Here is a 25,139-nt window from a genome sequence, read left to right as displayed (position 1 = left end):
GGTTAACATGTCAATATATGATTCCTCCTCTATTAAAATCATTAAGGGAAGAAATAACATTCAATTTAGTTTCCATTTCTTGCAATCGATGCAGATAATTTTTATTTTGCATAAAGATCCGCAGTCTAATGACATGATATGGTGGTAATCATCAGAGTACACGTAATAGATGATAATCGTTTTTAGGAATTCTAAAGTTGGTACTGGCAGGCAGAATGGGAGAGGCCATAGAGTTGACGAGTCGACTGTACCCGGGTCTCCTCGAGAGAGACTCGAACCTTCTTTTCGCCTTGAAGTGTCGACAGTTCGTCGAAATGGTGAACGGCAGCGACTCCGAGGTCTGTCAGAATTCCAACATTAATCAAACTAGCGTTATACAATCGACGAAGGCTTACACCAAGTCCTCAACGAACGGCAATGTCGAGGAGATGAACATTAGCAACGCGATCAACGGTTCCACTGAGCAACAGTTCGTCAACGGTCAGATCGAGGACGATGTAGATATGGAAGAGAATATCGTGAACGGCGTCAGAACCAATAACGGATACCAGAATGGTGATCTGAACACGAACGGGTACAAATGTCAGAACGGAGAGGACGTTGACATGGGTGAGACGTTATTGTGTTGTTCCCTGAGAAAAGTAATCGACGTTATTTGTTCTTATTAACACTCATCTGTCCCTCATTTTCACTAAAGTGGGTAGACTCGTTATTCCAGGATTGCAGGGGTGGGGGATGCGCCTTCTCATTTCTTGATAATGCATGCGATGAAAAGTCCTATTTTTACGTTTACGAGGCGTAATTTGCATTATTCGGCAACATGTAGTTGGCGCAGCTTTAAAAATGTATCAAATTGACACAAGGGACGGATGAGAATTAAAATCAATTCACCTTTTTACACCGATTTATATTGTTCCAAAGCTGTTTCCGGTTGAAATTTTTCTTGAAAAGAAAATTTCACCTGTTCCCAGAGATCGACAATACCAATCAAACCCACCAGCAACAAAACGGCAGTTGTACTCCAGATAACACATCGAACAAGGCCAACAGGAAACAGCTATGTGGCGGCGACAAACAGGCGATCGAGAAGATGCTGGAATTCGGCAGACAGCTCTACTCCCAGTCGATACATCTCCGGCAACAGCACGGGAAGAACGAAAGCAATAAAAAGATGCTACACGACGCGTTCAGTCTTCTTGCTTACGCGAATCCGTGGGATTCGCCAGTCGGATGGCAGCTCGATCCCCAACAAAGGGAGACCGTTTGCGCAAGACTCAATTCCGCCATCCTTGGTAAGACAATGCACGTGTTTTGTTTGCTGCATATAAATTGACAGATTAAAATGGTGTGCTCGAATTGTAAATGAGTACAATATTGATGAGATCGGTCCCGCGGCAGATGCAAATACGTCTTCACCCAGATACTACATACGTGTATAATAATTCCATGAGGCGCGAATCAGGAGAGTTGCATACTAAGCATAATAAGCGACACTACTGGACACTACAGTCTGCTAAGTCAAATATTGCACAGTCAAGATCAAAAGTCAAGATCGGTTCGATATCTGATATAAAAGTGAAATATCGGGAAACTAATTACTGGATTATATACTTTGCTTGGTATCGAACAACTTCTGTTTGAAATATTCTTTTATACAACAATCGAGACGAGTAGTTTCATCTGGTAAAATCAACCCTCAAAGATAAACCAATTTGACATGTTTTGGTAACTTATGTAAAGAAAGACAACTGTTTAGCAGTTGTTTGATATTATGTGAACATCATTTCAGAATCGAGTAATTTTCCACGGCGACCACCGTTGGAAGTCGCAGCGTCGCACGCGAGGGAGCTTGTACGGTTAATGTCTCGCGCAGAACTTGGGGCATGCGGCTTTGCAGATGTAGATAATATCATCCAATATTGACGGTGCCTACCCCTGCTGCCACGTCTGCTTCTTCTGCCGGCACGAGTTTGGTTAGTAATTCTCTTAACGCGTTCATTACGCACCAATTGCAAGAAGTTGGGGATAGTTGATATGTCCTTCCTATGATCGACAGTGAAAAAGTCAACGCGCGAGCAAGTCGAGAACGATACAATTGAATGCGTATGCGGTCGTTGTTAAGTCAATGAGGGAGGAAGATTGTTAAAGTGTCGATAACCTTTAAATTAAGCTATATTTTGTGATAAGACGAATATCATGCATATTTAAATAAAATACATTTATTAATTTTGTTTATTGCTACGAATAAAGTATATTCACTCTTGTAAGAAGAATAAAGCATTTTTTTTTGTTTATTCATCTGTCATCTTGAGAGGACTGGTTTTTATCAATCGTTTATATCTGCATGCTCATACATTCCTTGCGCACGTGTCTCTTGATTTCACCCCTGTTCTGTGTCATTTGTATAACCGATTTATTTTTTTATACATGTTGCCTGCAAGTAGATAATGAAGTTTCAAAACAATAGTTTATATATTAGAAGCTATTTCCTGTATATCAATTATCCCTGGACTCTTTGCAAAGTATTTTTACATTTTTCTACATTTCTACCTTTAATCTGAACTTCTTAATTTAATCTGAATTTCTTTACTTGATCACATCGATCGAATAACGCTGTCTTATCATTTTTTATAGTATGTGCAAATATATCATATGTACATATTAATATTCTGTAATTGTAGATCAAGAAAAAGAGTCTTATGTTTCTTTTATTTATGATATAAAACATATGTCCACGATGAATGTTCCGACATTTTTAGTAAGTATTATGAATAAATTATTTTATAAAATTATAACTCTCGCATAACAGTGAAATTTTAAGCACATTATTATATACGATTAGTCTGTCATACAGATTCTTCGCAAAGTATTCATCATGTAATCCATTGTTTATAGGGGAGCTAAATAGTGTAGGCTATGTCAATCTTCAGACACCAATAAAATTTTCTAATTCATTCTTTATTTAAAATATTTTAATTGATATTGTTACTAATATAGAAAGAATGTTCTTTATGCAGTCTGTTGATGAGGATTGTTTCCTTCAACCGAACTGGGTATAATAGATAGCAGCACTGTCAATGCTACTCATTAGGGGATTTTCCCACTTGAAGGTCTAAAAGTAATAGCAGTGTTAGCAATTTTTTAAAAATAAAACTAATGAACTTAAACATTTTTAGGGTCTGGCGTTGCAAATTGGAATTTTGTAGTCTTCGATTCTAAAAGCAATTAAACGCTCCAAGTAAAATATCACGAAAGAAAGAGGAATATCGAATCTTACGATGTTACCAGTTTCACGAATGTGTCTATAACACTCCAGCGTTATTTAGCTTCATGTTTCGGAGCGATCAAAGTAGAGAGACACCTTGAATGTCCTTCGTTGCACCATCACTTTGTAGCTCCATCGACTGAGGTGGTCAGTCGAGTTGACATCACCTCCAACCGGCCTTAAGTAATTGAACAAAGTTTGTTCCAGGATGTGGAAACGGAACGTGGAGCAGATAATACTCTTGCAGCATCAACGTCGCGACATCGCGTGCCTCAGCTAGAGTCTGCTCCACCGGCAGTTGGCTCTCTGGCTCGATCTCACACGTACACCTAAACACAAACGAATACATATACACATGCGCGAAAAAACCCACCAAAAAAGTACACAACGTTATGGCTTACGGGGATGAGTACGAGGATGGCAATTGAGCTTAACCGGCGTTAACCGGGTATGTGGTCGAATTATTGAGCAACGGTGTCTGACAAGACGCGAGCCAATAAGTTATATTCAGAGTGCATAAGTACGGAAAATGTATGAATTAAAATTGCAAGCACTCTAAGATGAAAATCGGAGGATGAAGGTCGAGAACGTAACACTTTTAAAGACATGAACGTAACAAGGATGGTAGTTCGCAAGACCCAACAATTGAAAAGATGGAAATTCTTTCGTTGAAGTTGTAGATGGAGGAAGCTCCTCCGGGAGTTCCCCTCCATGACGAGACACGAGATCGCTGATCAAGATTGTAGCCGAGCAGATGAAAAACAAGGTTGAAGATGGCAGCAGAGGAAGGAGATACGAATACAATGAAGGATGACGTTTCAACACCTGCCAACTAAGACGACCCTTTTCTCGTTTCCTCTCTTTTTGGCCCGACACTTACCATAATCTCAAGATTGTTCCCTCGTTCCTCTTCATCTGCAGTATATATCATGATCATAACAAGTCACGCTCTCTTATCGGGCTTAACGCAATTAACGGATCAATGAATACTTCAGGTAGGTCTCCAAACCAGTTTTACCGCATTCTTCTAATTTGATTCGATCCTCTCCTCGAGTACTATCATTTCACTGCATCGTTACCTTTATTTTTCCAGCTACCATTTACTTTTCACTGAACTTATAATTGCATGACACAGCTTAGGTCAAAATTAATCCTATTTGTATCGTCATTTTGTATGTCCCAGACTCTGCTCAACGTCTTAAATGTGCTGGTGCCGCGTCACCTTGTTAAGTTTGATATCCTTGGTAACGAGAAATTTTAGGTTCATTTAATCATGATTCCTTCCTGAAGTTTACTTTTATCATATCTACCCCCTCCCGCGACGTTTTTCCTCATCGTAGCTCGTTACATAGCTTTTCCTCCGTAACGTCGCGTTACGTCACAAAGTGATGGGGGATAGAAGCGCGATGCTACGGAGGGAATACTGTATTTTGATCTCGTCTGATTTAACGAGAACTGTTCGAGCTCCCTGGTCCATCCAAGTCACTTTTTTATCGATAGATTAACGATCTAACGAGAAAAGTCTCGTCGACAATTAATTACATTATTAATCTCCGACGAGTATTCTGGATAGCCTTTTTAATCGTGTCGTCAACGAGTCGATTTTTGTATCAATTGTTAGCTTTTAAAGCGTAAAAAAGGACGAAGAAGGTATAAAAATAAGTATAAAAGAATATTCTTCGATTACTTGTCATTATTGTAATTTAAGGTAGAGAGATAAAAGGAGACCGTTTCGTAGGTGATACCGTTTTCAAATTTCGTTTCACTTTCGATCTACGTATATCGATAAAATAACGACGAAGCAATAATAATAATTTTTAAATAACGTCTTATCTTGTTTTTTGGTATCTTTGTTTCTTTTTTTAATTATACTGTATAAATTTTTACTATTTTCTATTGTTACACTTTTTCGAGGCCCCTATCGATCGGAGATATACGATTTTTAACAACCATAATCGTCATCGAGCAACCGCGTTTATGTTCTTCCGTTCGATTTTTTATTTTGTTTAAGAGATAAAATGAGTACATATATTGTGCGTTAGTGATTATATCGTGTGATTACGAGGAAAAATTTGATGATCCCGAATGATTGTAAAAAGAAAAGATAAATCAATTATTATGACACAGTTATATACAATGATAATAAAAGTTGCATAATTAAAGAGAACGTTGTAAAACAAGCGGTGTTTTATATTTCTATCTGTTTATTTTACTTTGTTGACAAAAAATATTATTTATCGTTTTAATGAACAATTCTGATTGTTTTAGCATACCACGAGATAAAAATTGTACGAGTTGCTTGAAAAAAAATGAAATTTCGATAGACGCCGGTAAAGTGTTTCTGTATTCAGGTAATGGAAATTTGTTTAAATAAATCTGAAACATTTTTATACGCAACGACGTAGTACGAAATCTTGAATCCGGAATCGGACACACGTACGTTATCTTTCTAATCGCATAAGATGTATAGTTAAATTATAGATAAAGGATAAACAAGTGCGAATTCCTTTGGAGCTGAGTGACCAAAATCTTGCTTTTTTACGGACATTTCCGGATATTAATTACGGATTGAATCGATTTCCTTGAAAAATTCTCAATTATGAATTGTGTACATTTATAGAATTATATTTTCACTTATAAAAAGAAAATTTTAATTGAGTCGAGAAGATTAACTGTCAAACATAAAAAGCAAATTTTTGGTAATGGAACGAGGGAACGATCGAAAAACAATTTCGACCGAAACGAAGACGTAAGGAGACGAGATATGTGTATAATAATAATATTAATTAAATACTAATAATAATAATAACTAATAATACTAATAACGACGACGATGATACAAAATTAACACTCAATTAATTAAAGTGAACAGATTAATAATAAAAAGAATATATATATATATATACACATATATATACATAAATACATATACGTATTCATATATGTATGTGTGCACATAAGTATGTGCGTGCTTACGCATGTATATCCATATACGTATATCTATGTATATGTACGAAACAATCTTGTATTCTACGGATAAGTAATTGTTTTTTATATGCGACATAGTGTATTATTATTATATAATACATCATACGTGTACATATACACACAAACACACACACATACACACACACGTATGCGCGTCTATGTAGAGGAAGTATATATATATAAACATATATATGTGTATAAATGAAAAACAAAGGAAGTATAAACGTATGGCTAGCGTACGCGTGAGATTTAAGCTAAATTTTATTATTTTACATGTGTGTATATTTATTGGCACATATATTTGGTATGTCTAATATGTGTGTAATTTTTCATACGAATAGGATGCGTCACAGTATGTGTTTAAGTGCCATCGAAAATTGTTTTTGTCTCGATTGTCTCAAATTTCCAAACAATCCACTTTGGGAGCTCAATATTTCTTGGAAACCAGCAGTACCACATGGTGCCACATTAGAAAAAAAAATATGGTAACCGAATATCATGGTGTACCATACTGGTACCTTGTATATTAAAAATGGTATTGTGCTATTGCAACACCACTGGTACCCCGCAATGTTTTGTAATGGTATCTCGTAATACCGTGGTATCATTGATGTACGTGTAATAGAATGATACCCCTGTCACTGTGATATCATTGGTACTCCGTCTACTAGAATGGTACCCTGTCCCTGTGTTGCCATCGGTACCCATGCATTAGAACGGTACCTTGTCACTGCGGTATCACTGGTACCCTAGTGTAGTAGGACGGTTTTTCATCGTGTGGTATTATCGGTGCCACATTGGTACCCACAAGTACCTTGAAATGGTACCTTGATGATCGTAGCAACACTGGCACCCTTATAAGGGTCTCTATTATTGTGATACCATTAGCTCACTAGTATGGTAGTCGGAGACGAACAAAATTATTGACGATTGCTGAAAACAGTTTGTAAAGGTTCGCGCCCTTTTGATATCTTGTTGAATAGTTATACACTGTGTTATTGCTCAGAACAGTTGAGTGTAGTATGTCATTTTACAATTTTTATCATGTAGATATGTACCTTTCGTTATATTTGTTTTTCGCTAAAATGACATTTTTTGGTTTGTTTCATTAGGAGTTACAGATTTATCGGGAAACTATAATAGCACATAAAATGTTCAGGAGAATTTTTTCTTGCTACAGTGAATATAGTTTTGAATGGAATTAGCATGTGACACTTCATGTGACTCATCCTGTATACGCAGACATAGTATCGAATATGTGTATGATTGCCGAAGAGGGTGCGTGGATGGGTGAGTGATACGAATTCATTGATTCCAACTGTAATACAAATGGAGTTACTTGATGATTTTTAGTGTTAATCGTTTTTCTGTACTATAGGTAGAGAGCCACGAATATCTTGCGAATAATACAGTATGATTTGGAGATATTGTTCGTTGAATACTGTTTCTATCATTCATTTCAAAAGACATCCTGGAATTTATCATTTCTCGGTGGATCAGAGGAGTGGATGAACTTTTCTAATATTCCTTTTATTAAAATCGATTACTAAAATCTCTTTTCATTTAGCGTATCTTTTAAAAAGAGTAGTATTCTTTCTTTTTTTAAACTAAACCGATTTGTATTATTTTCCATTAAAAAAAAATTATATTATTTTCAGATGGTTTTATGGATATCTGCATTACCTACAGTCTGTTATATCTGCCGCAACCTCCATTGCTCGCTGTCGGTATCGGTACACTGCAGATAACTGCATTATGAATTTTCGGTAAGAAATTGGAAGAATTTACTTTTTTCTCATCCTTTTAAGAAAACTGAATAGAAAAGTATTGATGTTTGGCTTTAATACTAATGATCTCGCGTAGGATGAATCTATAGTAATTTCTGCGTAGCGTAGAAGAGAATTACAGGGGTAGTTTATAGTTCGGTGAGAGGGGAGAATAGACACCGTTGTAAATGTTTATGGGCATAATACATTCCAATAAATAGATAATGAAGTCTCGCATTTATTAGGTTGATCGCTCGATACAGTTACTGTCCAATCATTCAGTGCCATACAATCCTAAAAATCATTAAAAAAAAGAGAATTATAGGGGTAGTTGTGTATAGTTCTGTAAGAGGGGGAGAATATAAACACCGTTGTAATCGTGTATGGGCATAATAAATTCCAATAAATAAATAATTAAGTCTCTCATTTATTAGATATCATTAGGTAGTCGACCGCTCGATACAGTCACTGCCCAATAAATCATTCAGTGTCATAAAATCATAAACCATAAGACCCATGCTGCACAGGGCGTTTTCGGTTACATTTTTTGATCACTCTTTGAACATTACCGAAGTATAATTTTCGGGGCGGGCAGCAGTAAATCCTGCTAACAGGCGATACAACGTTAATGGCATCAGTATACAACAACCCTAAGCACCACTTTACAGTGGTCCGGGTAAACAGTGAAACAGGTAGCAACCACTGAAAATTTTCCAAAAAAAAGCTTGATCCCAGGTCGAACAGTCCCGTGCCGCAGACTTTGTTTGAAAATCCGCACCTTAACCTACTTTAAGCCGAGCATTGTCCTCCAGTTTATCAGTTCGATTGGGGGCTAACTTCCCGGCAGACCGCAGCGTGGCAGGTTACTAACCCTGAAGAGACGCGCGCGCATGGTGTGACGGATCTCCAAAGTGAGCGAGAAATAATAATTACTCCTATCGTGAGCCCCGTTATTTCATTCCGATGATTCAGCTGGCTCGAATGAGAAATAAATCTCTAATTGAAGTAATCAGTTAATTGCGTACATTCATTCAGGTTAAATAAGTACGTAAAATACGTGAATTCTCGTGTAACAAATAAGTTCTTTAAAGGGGCTGTTTGTATAATAAAATTGTACAGCTTTCTCAATCAATATTTTGTACATTTATAGCTAGACTGTTGATTTTTATGCAAAATAAAAATGTTTTGCATTGATTGTGGCAAGCAGGAATAATATAAAAATTGATTTGATCCTTTAATGAATTCGTTACATTAAAAACAACATTCTTGAACTTTTAAAATCTTTTCCCGTTTTATATTTCATCCAACCAAGTTCTTTATAAATGCATAAAAATCCGCCGTCTATTCAGAGCATATTTAATTTTCTCGCAGTACGCTCGATTTCATGCACAGTTGCGCACATAATTGATTACACACACTTTAAATCAGATTAAACTTTTTATGAATGGACCAAATGACTTCGATTTCTCTGTAAGGCTAGAAGGATTAGTTTAGTAAATGGCAGTTGTAGGCCGAAAATCATGGACAATTGCAATTTTACCACTTTTGATTGTTTATAATTCGTAAACCAATTAACCAATTTCAATGAAATTTTGAGAACCTATATGATTTATAACTAATCCATTTAGCCTCACAGAGAAATTGAAGTGGTTTGGTCCACTCATAAAAAAGTTCTTCTGAATTAAATTGTGTGTGATTAATTATGTGCGTAACTGTACACTTAATTTGTTTCAGATCGTGCGCGAGGTTGTTGCGCGCGATGCGCCCGATTCAAATCCTCGAGCTCTCGATCCCGCAGGACGAGCCTCTCGATTCCTCGATAGTTCGCGTAGGGATGAAACCCCGCGCGTGCGCCCTCGCTGGATTTCTTCTCACCATCCCGGAGGGTCCAGTGGTGGGGCCAGTCGGCGGATCGATCGACGTCCCGTCGAACCTCGCGGCCGTGAGCGCCGCTGCGCCTCTGGGGCGGGGCGAGAGGGCGCCTCAGTCGTGCACCGGAGCTCATCAGGGACGCGTCCAGCTCCTCGAAACGCTTCGGGTTGCTCGTGTCGCCGGATCCTCTCTCTTTTCTCTCGGCCGACCTTTTTGTACACGGTCCGTGGATCCCGCACATCAGTTTACGCGTCGGTCGAACAAGTCATACAGAAAAGAAAAGAAAAACACAAATCGTCTCGCGTTCGTTTGTCGCGTCAGAGAAAGAGAGAGAGAAACAATATATACATATATATATATATATATATATATATATACATATATATACACACACACACACACACACACTCATCCATATATACAGAGATATACAGGCATATACCTATGCTCGGAATCTATATGTACATATATATACATAAAGAAAAGAAACGTGAACGTTCGGTTTGTCCGAAGTGTTAAACTCCCCCTGGAGTACCGTCGCCGATATATATTCCAGCACGGTTAGTTAACTAACTAGCCGCGGGTAGCTCGGTTCGGCTCTCGCGCGCGGCGCCCGGCGAGATACACGCTCCAGTGTCGCGGCGGCACTTCGGCTCTTTCCGTGTGCGTTCGAATCGGTCTCCCTCGGGCCGGGCCCCCGGTGTTCGAGCTCTTTCGCGGAGAGAAGTGTTCGAGAGTTCGAGTTCGCCGGTATCGATTCGACGACGACGACGACGACGACGACGGGGAGACGTGACACCGCGCGTACACAGATACGCGGAGAGAGAGAAAGAGGATCTGCCAGTATCCAGTGAGACGTGAGACTAGTGCGTTACACGTCGTCCGGGACAGAAACGGGTGTGTGAAAAAGGGATCCGTTCGTCGCAAGAGGACAGGCGTCGTCTATGTGCGCGCCCGGTGACACCTGGAGCTACCCTGGCACCTAGCGGATCGACGCGGGGTGGCTACGCCAGTGAGTTGTTTATTTTTCTTAGCCGTTTTACGTCCTTCTAACCGATCCTCCTAGAAGTTCGTCATCGTTTTACGCACAAAAACTCCGTCTCCCTTAGCTGTCTCTCATACATAACCCCTTTTTCGCCTCTCCGAATTGATCAGTGGGGGGAGGAACATTTAATAAATGATCGTCGCGAGAGCATTGTCTCCGATGTATAGTGTGTTCGAGGCTCGTGGGAGTGAGGTGTGCGGATTATGGGACTGGTGAAGTGACTCCGTGACACGCAGACGCGAGCCAGCCAGGCCGTGGCAAGGGGTTAACCTGTTAACAGGGGGTGATGAGCTAACTCGCCTTTCAAGCTATATCTGTGCTGCCCGCTCTGGGGATTCGCGTCTTACTTTCAATACGACGCGGTTTTACATTCTTCTAGGTTACTTTTCGGCTTTTACAATCTTTTCCTCCAACTCAACCACCCCACCCCCGGGGTTTTCTCTCGCGATAGTTCGCGTTCCGGTTGACTGACGGCTGTCGCCGGTTATTTTTGGACGGTTCTCCTGGGTGTACGGCCCTGGCTGCGACGACGGCCAGCTCGTGTCAATCGTGAAGGATGGGCCATTTTTATTTTGTGGCTCGCTCGATCAGTTGTCGTTGTTCCTCTTAGTATTCCCGGGGACCTTCAACTCCGGGTTTCGAGCATGTCTCGTTGTGGATTAGGGTGGTTCAGGATGGAGGAGTGACCCTTGGGTGGCGCTGCCTGGGTCCGTTTTGACCCAGCTACATCCAGATTGCTAGTATAGCCAGATTGCATTTGTAACAGATCCATTGGTGACTTTCCCCCATTTTCGTTTCAACAATCAACTGTCTTCGACATGGGTGTACGTTCACCTTGAAGAGCACACAGAGGTTAGAAATGCTTGGAGAATGTAACAATTGTTGCTAAGGTAAGAAGACACTTTGAATACGACCACAGTCATAATAATGCCCACTGCACTCTTATGTTGCAAGTCTGGACTATTGGGAATGAGGTGGATACCTATATTTACCTATTATGACTACGTGCGTTACTCAGTAGCATTCCTGATCGTTTTTCAACACAATTACAAATCATTGAAAGTGATCGTTTTCCGAGGGTTATGAGAGAATTGATGCGAGATGCGTTGTTGGGGGTTATATTCAATGCGCAGATGAATCGTGCCGCTTGCCAGCGAGAGATTTATGACCCGGGCGGCACCAATTATTTGAACAGGATGCAATAATTGAAATTTTGTACATAATATTTAGCACAAAAAGTTGTTCCTTTTTATTTGTTGTGAGATTCAGCAACCTTTTGGAATCATAACCTCACAATGGTGCCCTAAATAAATACGTCTATCATAACCTCTGTAGAATTTTCTGTATATTTATTGATTTTTCAAACTGTTTTATAATTGCAAATATAAATTTTTATTCTCTTAACATTTTTTTTAGAAATCTTTCGAGAGATTAGTCTGAGAAAATGATTGTAATCATTCATTTAGTTGCGAAGAAAAACCACCCCTTTTCAGATAGGTGTAACCAATTTATTAAAAACGTGTTCTTCGTCGAAAACGTTAGGTCGACGTTGGCATTAACTATACTGTAAGTCACTAGTGCACGCAGCCGCGGACAAGGCTAGGGGTTAACCTATTAACTGGGGTTGACGAGTCAACCAGCCATTTTTGCTTAGGGTTTTCATTCACCCCTAATTAAAGATGCTTCTCTTCAACTACATTCTTACAATTTCCGAATTTTTTACTCCTACATATATATACTATACACAAATTGTGGCTCAAATTTGACAATATTTTTTTTGTGAAAATTCACCCATTTTTTGCTGAATTTCTTTACTGAATTAAGATATAAAGGGGTTTAGAATTATCCCAATGAGGGTTAATACTTTTGTTTTAAACAATTGTTGCAGACAATTTTTATTTTGCATCAAAATCCAGTCTAGCGATTAAGAATTAATTTGAATCACAGATCGATCAATTGTTAGCTTTCTTCCCAAAATGTGAATTGTTTGCCAAGAGTCGAAATGCAGTCGGCATGAATTAATTTCGTCATTGTTCTACTTCTTCCGAAAACTTGCCGGAAGTTGGAAAATAGTTCGCCCGTATATTGGGAGTCTACCGAGGTTGGCAATGCTTTCTTTGACAGTTCGAACCAGGGCTTGAAACGGGCCCGGAAATAACTGTTTGAAACTGTTTCATTTCGGGCTTGATCGAAACAGTTATGAAGGACCGATATTCTGAATAACTGTTATGAAGGCCCGAAATTTTGGTTGATATCGGTTTCGATTACGGTCCTTCGTACATGGATATCGGTCCTAGCATAACGGTCTAAGACCGATATTTTTTCGGTCCTATATCGGTCTTCATATCGGTTCTAATACTTTGTTGCTCGGCCGATGCTTTAGGCACAGCGACTTCTAAGGGTCGGCCGATGCTTTGTAATCGGTGGCAAAGAGACCGGCACCTTATTGTCGATTGCCGACGCGACTGTTGACTCGACGTCATCGGTGACGCTTTTGCGGGGATACCAATCAGAATGATCTCTGGTAAAACAAAACACATCCTCTTGGACACAAGACTCACCACTCTGCAAGCGAAAACCTAGAGCCTAGAGAGAAGCTCAGCAACTTTCGGAGTTCCTGATCTTATTGTCGCTTCATTAGGATTATTTACCATTTCCAATCTTAATTTACTTCTAAACATTACTAGACTGCAAGAAGTTTCACTTTTGCCGCACGTGGTTTTTTTTTTAAATTCAAAAGACTACGTACGTCATGTGGTTGGGCGTACCCTATATGCTTCGGGGTTGAGCCTTTCGAAAATTTCGTTATTTTTGCGGTAGGACACACCGTTCTCGAGATACAGCCATTTTTTATTTAAGACTAGCTCGGCTAACCATCCCCACCACTTCCGTTACGCATTTTCGTATCGCGAATTCCGTGACGCGAATTAGGCCTACACCCTGCCAAATGAAGTTTCACTTCAAAAATAGTCAATAATGTATACATTTATTGTTATAATAAAACAACTTTGAATTATGACCAAAATATAATCGTTTTTAATGTTGGTAGTTATTTTCGGACCCGTTTCAAGCCCTGATTGCTATAACTTGAAACTTAGAACTTAGAACCGATATGAGGACCGATATAGGACCGAAAAAATAACGGTCCTAGACCGTTATGCTAGGACCGATATCCATGTACGAAGGACCGTAATCGAAAGCGATATCAACCAAAATTTCGGGCCTTCATAACAGTTATTCAGAATATCGGTCCTTCATAACTGTTTCAAGGACCGAAACCGATATCATAACTGTTTTCAAGCCCTGGTTCGAACGCCCCACACTAACTTTAATACACTTGTCGAACTATTGACTATATCGATTTTAACCCCCGTGACACAATGGCGAACCACCCTTGTGATACCAGTCCTCGGCAAACTATCAGACCTGAATTTTTAACTTTGTTATTTTCTGATTGTTTATCTGATTATCTGCTGATTCCATTTGAACAATTACGAAATGGTCATTGATAACCAATTTAATTTAAATCATAACAAACAGTTCCTTTTACTTGAATTTTGTCTTATACATTCAATTTTATTTCATATTATCTAATTTTAATATCGAAACAAAATTTCATTTTTATTTAAACGGCCAAGAGGTGTTGCATCTTCTATTTTATTTATTTTGTTTTTATTTAAAAAGTGTGCCTCGTTAATTTAATTTTAATTTATACATATTAGAAAAGGCGCCCCTTTTATTTGATTCTTATTTAAATATTAAAAAAATGGTGTCTCTTTCACTAGGTTTCAATTTAAATATTAAAAATGGTGCCTCTTTCACTAGGTTTTAATTTAAATATTAAAAAGGGTGTTACTTTCTAAAAATTTTTATTTGAACATGAGAAAGGGCGTTCTTTTTGCAATTTTATTTTTATTGCTAAGGGTACTGCTACTTCGTTCTTACACATTTGCACGAAGAGCCTGTCGTAAAATCGATTTCGGTATCACATTGAAACGGTCTTTTTCTAATATGCAATCCTTTTCCCGAGTACATAATAGGTTTCCGATGCATTTGAACCAGCGACCAATTCAATATATAGTCGCGATTATCGATTAATTTAATATCGAAAGGTCGGACACATCCATTATGGCGGCGATTGAATTAAAAACGAAGTCCCACGTGGAGTATGAATAGGGGATATTCGAAAATTTATTGTCTTCTGGCTTTAGAGAATTTCGATGAGCATTAATTATGACTCTCGTGGAAGAGAACAAATCTTTTATAAGAGTTACATATACATATACATAGTTCTCGAAGGAGTTAAATTTAAAAATTCATGGAATAGGTCCATATTGAATTTTTGAAAAATGAAAATTCTACGTTTGATTCTACGTTTCCTTAACAATTACGAAAACACAATAACTCTTTGTCGACTGCACCACCTGTATTTGTTCAAATGTCGTGCACGTGTGCTCGACGTGCATTCATAGCGAATTTTCTCGGAAACGAAGTCTCAAATGGAAAAATTTTCTTCTACATTTTCAATTGCTTTTTTAACGTAGAATCATTTCGCCTTTGTCTCATTTCTTAATTTTCCACGGACGCTGTATAATTTACATGAGAAGGTGAGCTAACATGGGGTAGTTCATTTCGATTTTTCAAAAAAAGGAACATTCAAATTAAATTTTTCTTTAAACAAGGTCCGAAATGAGAAAACTTTATTGTAGATTTTCAACGTAGTTTCTCATGTAGAATTACCCTGTACCATTTCATTTCACAATCTCCCATGCGTTCCTTATAATTCGCACGGAAGGGTTCGCTGATAAGCCGTTCGATTCTTCGAGTCGCAGGATCTCACGTACCGGGTGTCCCTGAAGTGCACTCTCGGTTTCTAGCATCAATAATAAATGACTGGTGTCTTTCGAGACGCGATCGCTCGCGGCCATATTTTCTTTGGACGGTTTCAAAGGCAACCTGGCTGACAATTTCTCTCACAAAAGCGTCGCCACTGAAAAAGGGAACTAGGCCTCCGCTCGAGGGCGACTTTTAAACGCTGTAACATGTGCCGCTGCCATTCTCGCGTACGTTTTCTTTTTTTTTTTATCGGATCACGATCGCGGAAGGAAATTACTTTTTCTTCGACGAAATGTTTTGCAGTTGCGGCACACTCTTTGTCCTTGTCGACGCCACTTAATCGTAATCGTGTAAACCTTCTCCGTTTTTACCGATATGAAGTACAGTGGTATCCAAAAGTTTCGGATCATTCCGTCAATCGCAAGAAAAGTTCGATCTCTTATCGAATCTTTACAGGATTTAAACCGGAGCGTTCGGTTTTAAAAGAATTGTTTTTCCTGCAAAATATTTTTTACAGTTCATTTTTGTTGCCAATTATTTGAAACTTGATTGAGCTTGGATTTTTTATCTTAATGGCGAAGATACTAATAAACGACTGGAGTCAATGTTTGCACTTCTAGAAAAATGATAAGATTGCAACGACTAATGCAGTCTACATTTATTTCAACTTCACGTTTCAGAGTATAATTCGTATTCCTTACCTCGAATAACCACTTGTTAATGTGATAGGCAATAACTTCTAACAAACAAGCTATTATTCAACCATATTTTAAGATTTCCTAGCAGCAAGCCCAATGTGACATTTTGTCCCATTCTGCACTTGATTATCGTTCATACATTGCATATATGTCCAGTATTTTTCTATTACTGGATAAATACAAATCGGCGGGCTAATAAGCCACGCCTCCTAGGGTTGCGCCGCCTCTTTCCCCCACCCCACTTCACTAGCGCGCAACTTAGCTCACAGCTCCGCCCACAGACATCCACCGACATCCACCAACGTTATTCTAATAAAATTATAGTTATTTATTAAAATTAGAAATACTATAGACAATGGATTATTAAACTAATTATTGTGGCGTCTGTTTCAGAGCTAGTGCTTGTCGGAGAAGGGTCCTAACCTCGTCCCAGGGTGGCGGGCTCCTACAGCAGTCCCGAAGAGCGGGGAGCGCGGTGGTGCAGTTAGCTGACTAGGAACGGGGCCAAGTAGGAGGAGCCAACTGGTGGAGGAGGAGGCCTCTACTGGTTCCGGTGACGCGCGAAGGACGAACACGAGTAGGACACGCCGAGGAATCGGTGTCCGAGGGTGGCGGCGGAGGTGACGCAGAGGCGTGGCGTCGGCGGAGGAGGCGTGTCCGAAGAAGAGGGTGGTGGTTGTTTAGTGGTTGGTGCTGGTGAAAATACCGGGGCCACCGGAACCCCTATCTAGGACCAGGAACGAAAGCATTGAAGAGAGCAGAGAACCGGAACAGAACAGAGAGAGTGAGAGAGAGAGAGAGAAAGGGATATACAGGGTGAGTTACCTGACGGTTTGAGGTGAAAGATCTTCGAGACTGTTCACTGTATGGAAAAATCTTTCAAACCAAAGTTGACTGGTTCCGTGTGAGACGTTGCACGTGTTGGATATTTGAAGGTGCAAGCTTTTTCCATATTTTTCGAGGCACCGATCGATTCAGCTCGAAATTTTATACAGGAAAGTGCTGTCACAACAATGGTCTAAAATAGTTAGTTCAGAGGATATTGAAATTGGAAAATCTCCTTAATCAATGGTTCCAGAGTGCAAATTGTATAGTACTTTCTTGCAGAGAATTGTAAACTATATCGTCTACTGTATTCATACATACGATTCCATTGAAAAAAATCAGTTGACCTTCACATGACCTATGCTATCTACTCACAGAAAAACGACGTACGAGCATGCTAATCGAGATACAGTTTTCAATTCTGATAAAAAAAGTACTACTCCCCTCACAGCCTAAAACCGACGATTAAGTAGATATCCCAATTTCAAAATTGGAACGCTCCCTACAGTAGCCTAAAAATATCTTTTAAGCTGCTGACGTTAGGTCATTGGTGCGGCAGCACTTTTCTGTGTAGAATCGCGAGCCGAATCGATCGGTGCGCTCGAAAATACAAATAACAAACTTGACCTGCAAGTGTCCCACACCCGGCCACTTAGAGAAACGATAATTGCGATGAATAATGTCTCATACGAAAGCATTCGGTTTTCGTTTGAAGCATTTTTGGATACCGGCAACAGCTTGGAAAATATTGCAGCTTGAACACTTAGGTGACTCGGCCTGTATACAGGTTTACAAACCCCTCCCGGTGCGGCGGGTCGTTCGTTACGGAGGAAGGGAGGATTTAGAGGTTGGTGGTGGCGTTTGTAAGGGCAACCTGTGGAAAGATGGGCTGTGCCATGTCGGCGGAAGAGCGGGCCGCCCTGGCCCGCAGCAAGCAGATCGAGAAGAACCTAAAAGAGGACGGCATGCAGGCCGCGAAGGACATCAAGCTGTTGCTGCTCGGTGAGTCCCTTTGCCAGTTTGCTCACTGTTTGGCTCGGGATCAAGAGCACCAGCTGCTCCACTTGATTTTGAGACATTTTGATTTTGAGATTTAAAGGTACAGAGATCTAGGAGTACAATGATGTGTCTCAATAACTCAATACGTTAGCTACTTGAATTGGAGTACCACTGGTTATTGGATAGTTTATAAGAAGCTAGTTGAAGCACAGTCAGCTGAAGGATTCGTAGATACGGATTTCTTGATAGATTTGTTGGTGGTAATGCTTCGAGATTGAAGCAACTAGTTGCATCAGTAACATGGGACTCAGTGAGTCTTTATGCCGGGTTGCACCTTGTTGGTTTCTCAGTGTTTGCTTCAATAGCTTAATACTTTTAGCTGTTGTAAGCCTGTTGACACTTGTGAGCCTGTTAACACTTCAGCTACAACTGGTTATTATAAAAGTACTGTATTAACATCTAGAAAGAAGAGTAGTAATTGTGTGATAATTTGTTACAACTTGGCGGCAATAGGAATGAACACTTTTTCTTCAGAATTTATTATGAGAAGCTAGAAGCGAACTCTTCTCTTGAACGAAAATGTGAAGTTGATAATATTTGAAGTGTAGAACCCTTCTATCTAAATAAGTGCAGATAGCCAGTTGATGATTACATAATAAACACTCGCCTCCTTAATGGTTTTATATTCGTTGTTTATATTCTGATCAATCTAACCCATTAAGCCTCACGTTCCAGTTACATAACAGATACTTTTTTTTCACGTTCAAGAATAATTCTCCCCTGTAGGCTTGCACATTGTAGCGCTTTCTCGTCCGGTTATAAAAATCGCGGCAATTAACTTTCTACAATTAGCTGGAAAATAATGATCAATTATTTCTGTATATTTTAATAAACTTAATCGTGTACTTCTGTTAGAATAGAATATTAAAAAATAGTCTATGTGATCATAAATTAAAACATCGCTGTTTTTTAACATTTCCCATTCTTCCAATTTTAAATTTGCACAATTAAATATTATATGTTTCAATAATAATGGTCCAATGCAAATTGAATGGAAACTCTCAATGATAGCTATTTAATCAGTCAAACAAATACATGAAAAAATGGTACTAATTTAAAAAATCCAATTTTGGAAAAATTTGATATTGCAGTGTTTACATCCTTAAAAAATTATTATTGTATTGTGATATGGTATATATGTATAATATGATATGTTAATACAACAAGAAGTATTTGAATGCAGTAAAATACGAAGTGAAATACAAGGCTGCAAAACCACAATCACAGAGCGGTTTCAAAGTGGCCGGAAATGGCAAAAAAATTGTTACGAAGAGCGCTGGAATTGAAGTAGTTCATTAATTGATCCACTTTTCCCGTAAATACAGCTTCCGCTCGGGTTACTGTTTGTTTTTAATGACTCGTTTGAGTAATGCGGCGATCGTGACTCGAAATTAATGACGTGGATCTTTATTACGATGTAATTATCACTCGTCGAGCGTGCCTTTGCAAATTCCAATTACATTATGCTCGCGTGGACGAGAATTTCATTTTTCACAGGCGACTTGCAAGTCAATTTCGCGCCTTTTCATCATTCGTCATACCCACGTCGAAAAATTCTCATCATTACCATCATTATCTCCACCTTTTCTGCATCCATGGCTCATGTTAAAGTAATATCCATGAACTTTTTAATTGCAATAATTAGTATTCGCACATTCTATTTCGTTATTTTATTCTTTTTTGTATTTGTACTAAACGAATGATCGTTATACTTTAGAAAATTAGGTATTTAATTTTTGCAGCAACAAAAACTCGGACATATTGAGTTCCTTTATTTTTCATTGAAATTTTTAATTTCATGTGATCTGGGTTAGGAAAATTATTCTTTGCCCCGACTGGATAATTATAAATTAATCGTCCATGTATTCTTGCTTTGATAATGTACTTTTTCATAATATTTTCGTTTCATGAAAATTTTGAAAAAAATCGAGATAAACTAAAAATTAAATCGAAGATATCAAAACAAAATTCATTCATTCGTTCATAAATAGAGCAATTTACAAACAATACAAAATTTGATTAGTTGACTCCTTCTTACAAAACGATTTATAAAGACGCAGTTGCGTTGACAATGGAATGTCGAACAATGGCGTGCAAGAATGATGAAATTCGACAGCGTTCGTTTAAAATTCGACAATTTTTGTCGGAGAGCATTCGCTTGGAACGTTTCTCGTCGCCTCGCCTCGTTTCCGAAATCGACAACGTGCCTGATTAAGGCGAAGATAAAGAATCTCTGGTTTTCTGGTCGGCATTCAAACCGAGATTATTCGAGGGAAATCTGGGTCCTGTTTATTGGTGTTACCAATGACGTCATTCCCTTTGCTTGCGTCTTCCCCGAGTATTTTCATCCCATTTATGCCGCAGGAAACGCACACGATCGTTTTCTCTTTTAACTCTGGCCGTATCACCGCGGCTAATACTAAACGACCGCTTAAAATATTCGCCAAACACTGACGAGTCACCGTCTCTGTGTGCTGATTACGTTAATTAGACCACGGTCCATCAGACTGAATCAATATCTCACTGGAGCATTCGCGAGATACGCGATTTAAATAGAAATTCATTTCTTCTCGGAGAAATGCGAGCAACTTGTCGTTAGCAGTATTCTGAAATTCTTCGGAAATTTTTATTGCAACAATTTAGTTTCTCATGTGAAACATTTTCAATTTTAGATTATGAAGATCACATTTTTTTATTTAGCTTCAGTCTAGCTTCAAGCTCATTCTCATTACAAAATTTCAAGATCATAATTTTTTTAGATGTCACCCTATATATTCTTCCTGATATTCTTCTAGAGCGCGAAAAGACGAATCCAACGACTACCATAACCATACCATTACGATTACTCATTCTCGAGACAATCGTGACCGAAGGCTAAATAATTAATACTTTCAGACACGGATATCTTTGGAATAAACAATCGGAATGGTGTGGTCATGGTACTCGTTGAATTCGTCTTTTCAAGCTCTACAAGAATACCTAAAGAAAATTATACGGTTCCTCACAGAAAAAACACTTTGGCTTTGAAATGTTCCACGAAAGGCGACCTTGAGAAGAAACTCCTGCCACCAATTCATTTCTTCAAGTTCTACAATTCTTTGTTGAAAATGTTTGTCGTATAGCAACGGATAAGAGAGATATTTGGTCAATCTCGTTTACAAGCGTTAGAACAACGCTGGAAACAAAATTAGTGCATCTATTATTAATTATTAAAATTCTAGAAAATTCTAAAGTGAATATTTTCGAATATCTCCAAAAATGTGATCAGCGAAAAACTTTGATTCGCGTTGTCTTTGAATATTTTGGCCGGAGATGAAGATGGGGACGAATTTGATGTAACTTTTTTGCGAAACGTGTGGGCGGAGTGTTCGCAAAAATTGATTTTCGCTCCGCACGCGATACGAATAGCGTAGAATTCGAGTGTTCCAGCGGATCGATAGACACGGAGAAGTAGAACGCGGCTGGGAAGTGCGACGACGAGCCAACGATTCGGGATGAAAGAGCTTTTTAAAAGAGGGGGAGGGTCTGACATCCATAAGCAGGAAAACAAGTTCCGCTGGCACGCCGCGCGCAAGCTACGTCACTTCCGGTTCCCTCGCTTCCGCCCTAAGCGCCACTTTTTTCCCCGTATCGTCTCTCTCTGTCTGTCCCTCGTTTATTATGGTGTTTTTTTCTAATTCCTCCTTATCGTCTTGTTTCACTTCGCCTCGTATGCGATTTTTCGTTGGTGGATTGTTTATGCAGTTGGTTTTTCATATCGATTATGTGTTCAGAGATTTTGGGAACAATAGCTGCTAGTTTAGGACTGATTTAGTAACAATTTAATATTAATAATGTATTGGTAATTTGTAGGACCAATGAGTATACCAGTTTAGTATCAATATTGATAGATTTGTCTATCAATTTGATGCCAATAATAATATTGATACTGTATTATAGAAATAGCACTACAAAACGTTTCTGCTATACATATATAAAGTTATATTAGAATTAATAATTAAATTATTGTTAATCTAACTCGGTATATTATATGATATGCATAATTGACTGATTGCTCTTTTATTTTCAATTTTCAGGTGCCGGTGAGTCTGGGAAAAGTACCATCGTTAAACAAATGAAGTAAGTTCGTTTACTCCCACAGTTTTTGCATGAACGAAAAAAAATCGCAAAATTTTTTAAAGATATTTCAAAAAACATTTTAGATTGTTATCACAGATTGTTGCTACATGTCCGTTACGGTCATATAAAAAATATTTGTAGAATTTTTATCGGTTTCGCAGTATTTGAACGGTTTCGTCCACGGTTAACCGCATATTGTTTTATAAAATTATGGTTAAAAATAAATGCGGACAGACGATCGCGCCACTTAACTTCATTAAGGGAACGTCGGATCGGCCGTTCACCCCAAAAAATCAATATTTTCCGCGTTGAAAGAAGAGTTGCCGGTAAAACGTGTTTCAAATCTTGCTTTCTCGTCAATGGCTCCATTCATGGCTCCCCATGAACAAAACCCCATGCATTCAGACGCTGGCCAACACTTCCGGAACGTTAATTGATAATATTCCAAGCTCGTAGCCTCAATTTTTCATCCACCCCAAAATTCGAAATAATATCACTGAAAATTGAACTACAAATTTCTAAATATCAAGCACCAGTTTAAAATCGATAATTGATCATTGAAAACACAAAATTAAACATTTCTGTCAGGCATTTTACATACGCTCAAATTTCCGAAACTTTTGACACAAACTAGGCTTTCAAAAAAATTGTGAAATTACGGATAAAAAATGATTTACACGTCCAGAATCTTAATTCAACATAATTTTTACTCGGTGCTGCGATGCACTATTTTCTCAAAAATCTCATCATTCAAGAATGTAGAAATTCAATTTTAAAGGGCTGGTTTAAAATAAATTTACCGAGAGACGAATGTTTTCGATAGTAATTTAGAAATGGCTCGTATAAGTCAGTTTTTAGCGCAGGATAAAAATTGCAGCCGATAAATGACAAGCAAGAATTTAGTTTACAATTTAGTGTGCTAACACTAGATCGTTGGTTGCCTGAAAAAACTTACAAACGATCGTCGTTTTTTTTTCTATTTTTACAGAATTATCCATGAAAGCGGCTTTACACCCGAAGACTTCAAGCAGTACAGGCCCGTGGTATACAGCAACACGATACAATCCTTAGTCGCTATTCTCAGAGCGATGCCAAACTTGAACATCAGCTATTCCTCCAATGAGCGAGAGGTAAATCGAATTTTATTTTTTTTCATCGATCTTTCAACTTGGAGGGAGTAGTCTCTATTGCTACGCTTATTAGATTTGAATAAAATCAATACGAATTACTTTTGCAATTCTAACGTAGTCTAAAGCAATACGACTGAGTCTGCAAAATTTCATAAAAATAATTTCGGTAGTTTATGCGATAAAGAATTCTCCAAAATAAACATGTTTGGGGGTTGAAAATGACCATCTGTTTCTTCAGTAAATACCATGAACAGACAAACAGGTCTACAAACAGTTAAAAAAAACTGAAAGATCACATAGTTGGTAGTTTAACTAATTTATGCAAAATGTTCGGGGGTTGAAAATGACCATCTGTTTCTGCAGTAAATACCATGAACAGACAAACAGATCCACAAACAGTTAAAAACTAAAAGGATCACAAAGTTAGAAAGTTATCCAGGGTAACGAAATTAAAATTCTCAGTAATAATGGACCGTGGTATGTTTGAGGACGCTCGAACGTATCCGGGACATCGTTTTGAACTTGAAACTTCCCTGCTCCGCGAACGCAACCCCTTGACACGGTTCTGAGACGAAAAGGGGACGGTGGATTTTCTGTGAAAACGGAGTGGGACGCGTTTCGAAAGGGGACAGGTTCGAGTCAAAAATTATCGACGGGCCGAGGCACTCGAACGAGATCGATGCGCATCTCGAGGCAGTTCTGAAGCACCCTCTTCAGCATATTTACCGGTCGTGCAGCGTCGCGGCTACGTCGTTTACCTTAGAGCCAATAACGAGAGCACCTGCCTCGAAAACAACGAGCACGAGGGTCTGCCTCGAGTGCCGATTGATCCGGCTTTTCAGAGCAGTGCCTCTCAATCCAAGTCCCCCGACACGCTAATATTTCTTTCGTTAGCGGAAACCGTCCTCTGCTGACGACCCCTGACATCTCCATTGACTTCCCCTTGTCGAAATTCAGCGCGCAAATTTTTTTTCGCAAACCACTCTTTTCAAAATTGCCGAATTTCGAGCACCGAGGTTATTATCGGCAGTACACCCCTGGGAAATACTAATTCACTTTTAATTATTTGAAACTTTAAATTTAGTCTTTCGAGCATAAACAAAGGTGTAGAATACACTAGCATGTATTTATTTAATTATTAAAATTTGTTTACTGTTACCGAGGGTTAATGAATATTGTGCGAAGATTATTTGAGTCACCAGTACACGATTTTTAATTAATTTGGCAAATTTGGTTGGAGAAAATCGAAATTCTTTTAGCGGATCTTGTAGATCGACTCTTCAGGAACGCCCCTGTAATATTTCAAGTTAGAATTCGCTATAGTTTCGTAGTTGTTGTCAAAATAGCGCGAGCAGTGTTCACAGCTTGATTGTAAGACTTGTCCCCCCACTCTTCCTTCTCCCTCTACGCTATTCCCCCATGCTTCCGCCACGGAACGGTTACTTGACGTGCTCCGTCTCTGTCGTGCGTGTGTCATAACGTCACGTGACTAATCCTGTACTGGCGGAGAGAGGGTAATCCCCTCCAATCAATTCC

At 38.8% G+C, this 25,139-nt stretch overlaps 2 protein-coding genes across 7 annotated transcripts in view; both read left to right on the top strand.

Moving 5' to 3' along the window:
* Nucleotides 1-18,277, top strand: part of Ranbpm (Ran-binding protein M) — a 23,600-nt gene extending 5,323 nt beyond the window's left edge. Inside the window, exons 6-12 of one of the 6 annotated variants that reach the window (XR_013011172.1) lie at nt 187-609; nt 972-1,292; nt 1,790-1,973; nt 3,473-4,260; nt 7,912-10,903; nt 16,864-17,286; nt 18,050-18,277. Coding sequence is in view for 1 of the 6 variants with exons in the window: in XM_076444275.1 (XP_076300390.1) it covers nt 187-609; nt 972-1,292; nt 1,790-1,923 (878 nt within the window). In the remaining 5 variants the exon portion in view is untranslated. Of the gene's footprint in view, nt 1-186; nt 610-971; nt 1,293-1,789; nt 2,564-3,472; nt 7,679-7,911; nt 10,904-16,863; nt 17,287-18,049 lie in introns of those variants that run through there. The other 5 variants (XR_013011171.1, XR_013011170.1, XR_013011169.1 and 2 more) reach the window with 5 other exon arrangements.
* Nucleotides 18,163-25,139, top strand: part of Galphao (G protein alpha o subunit) — a 24,773-nt gene continuing 17,796 nt past the window's right edge. Inside the window, exons 1-3 of the mRNA XM_076444280.1 lie at nt 18,163-18,297; nt 22,431-22,473; nt 23,462-23,603. Of these exons, the coding sequence (XP_076300395.1) occupies nt 18,180-18,297; nt 22,431-22,473; nt 23,462-23,603 (303 nt within the window). The 5' untranslated portion in view covers nt 18,163-18,179. The remainder of the gene's footprint in view (nt 18,298-22,430; nt 22,474-23,461; nt 23,604-25,139) is intronic.

The sequence above is a fragment of the Lasioglossum baleicum genome, chromosome 20, assembly GCF_051020765.1.
Source record: "Lasioglossum baleicum chromosome 20, iyLasBale1, whole genome shotgun sequence".
Taxonomy (NCBI): Eukaryota; Metazoa; Arthropoda; class Insecta; order Hymenoptera; family Halictidae; genus Lasioglossum; species Lasioglossum baleicum.
The sequence above is the reverse complement of the archived record's forward strand: the minus strand, read 5'-3'. Positions and strand labels throughout refer to the sequence as shown.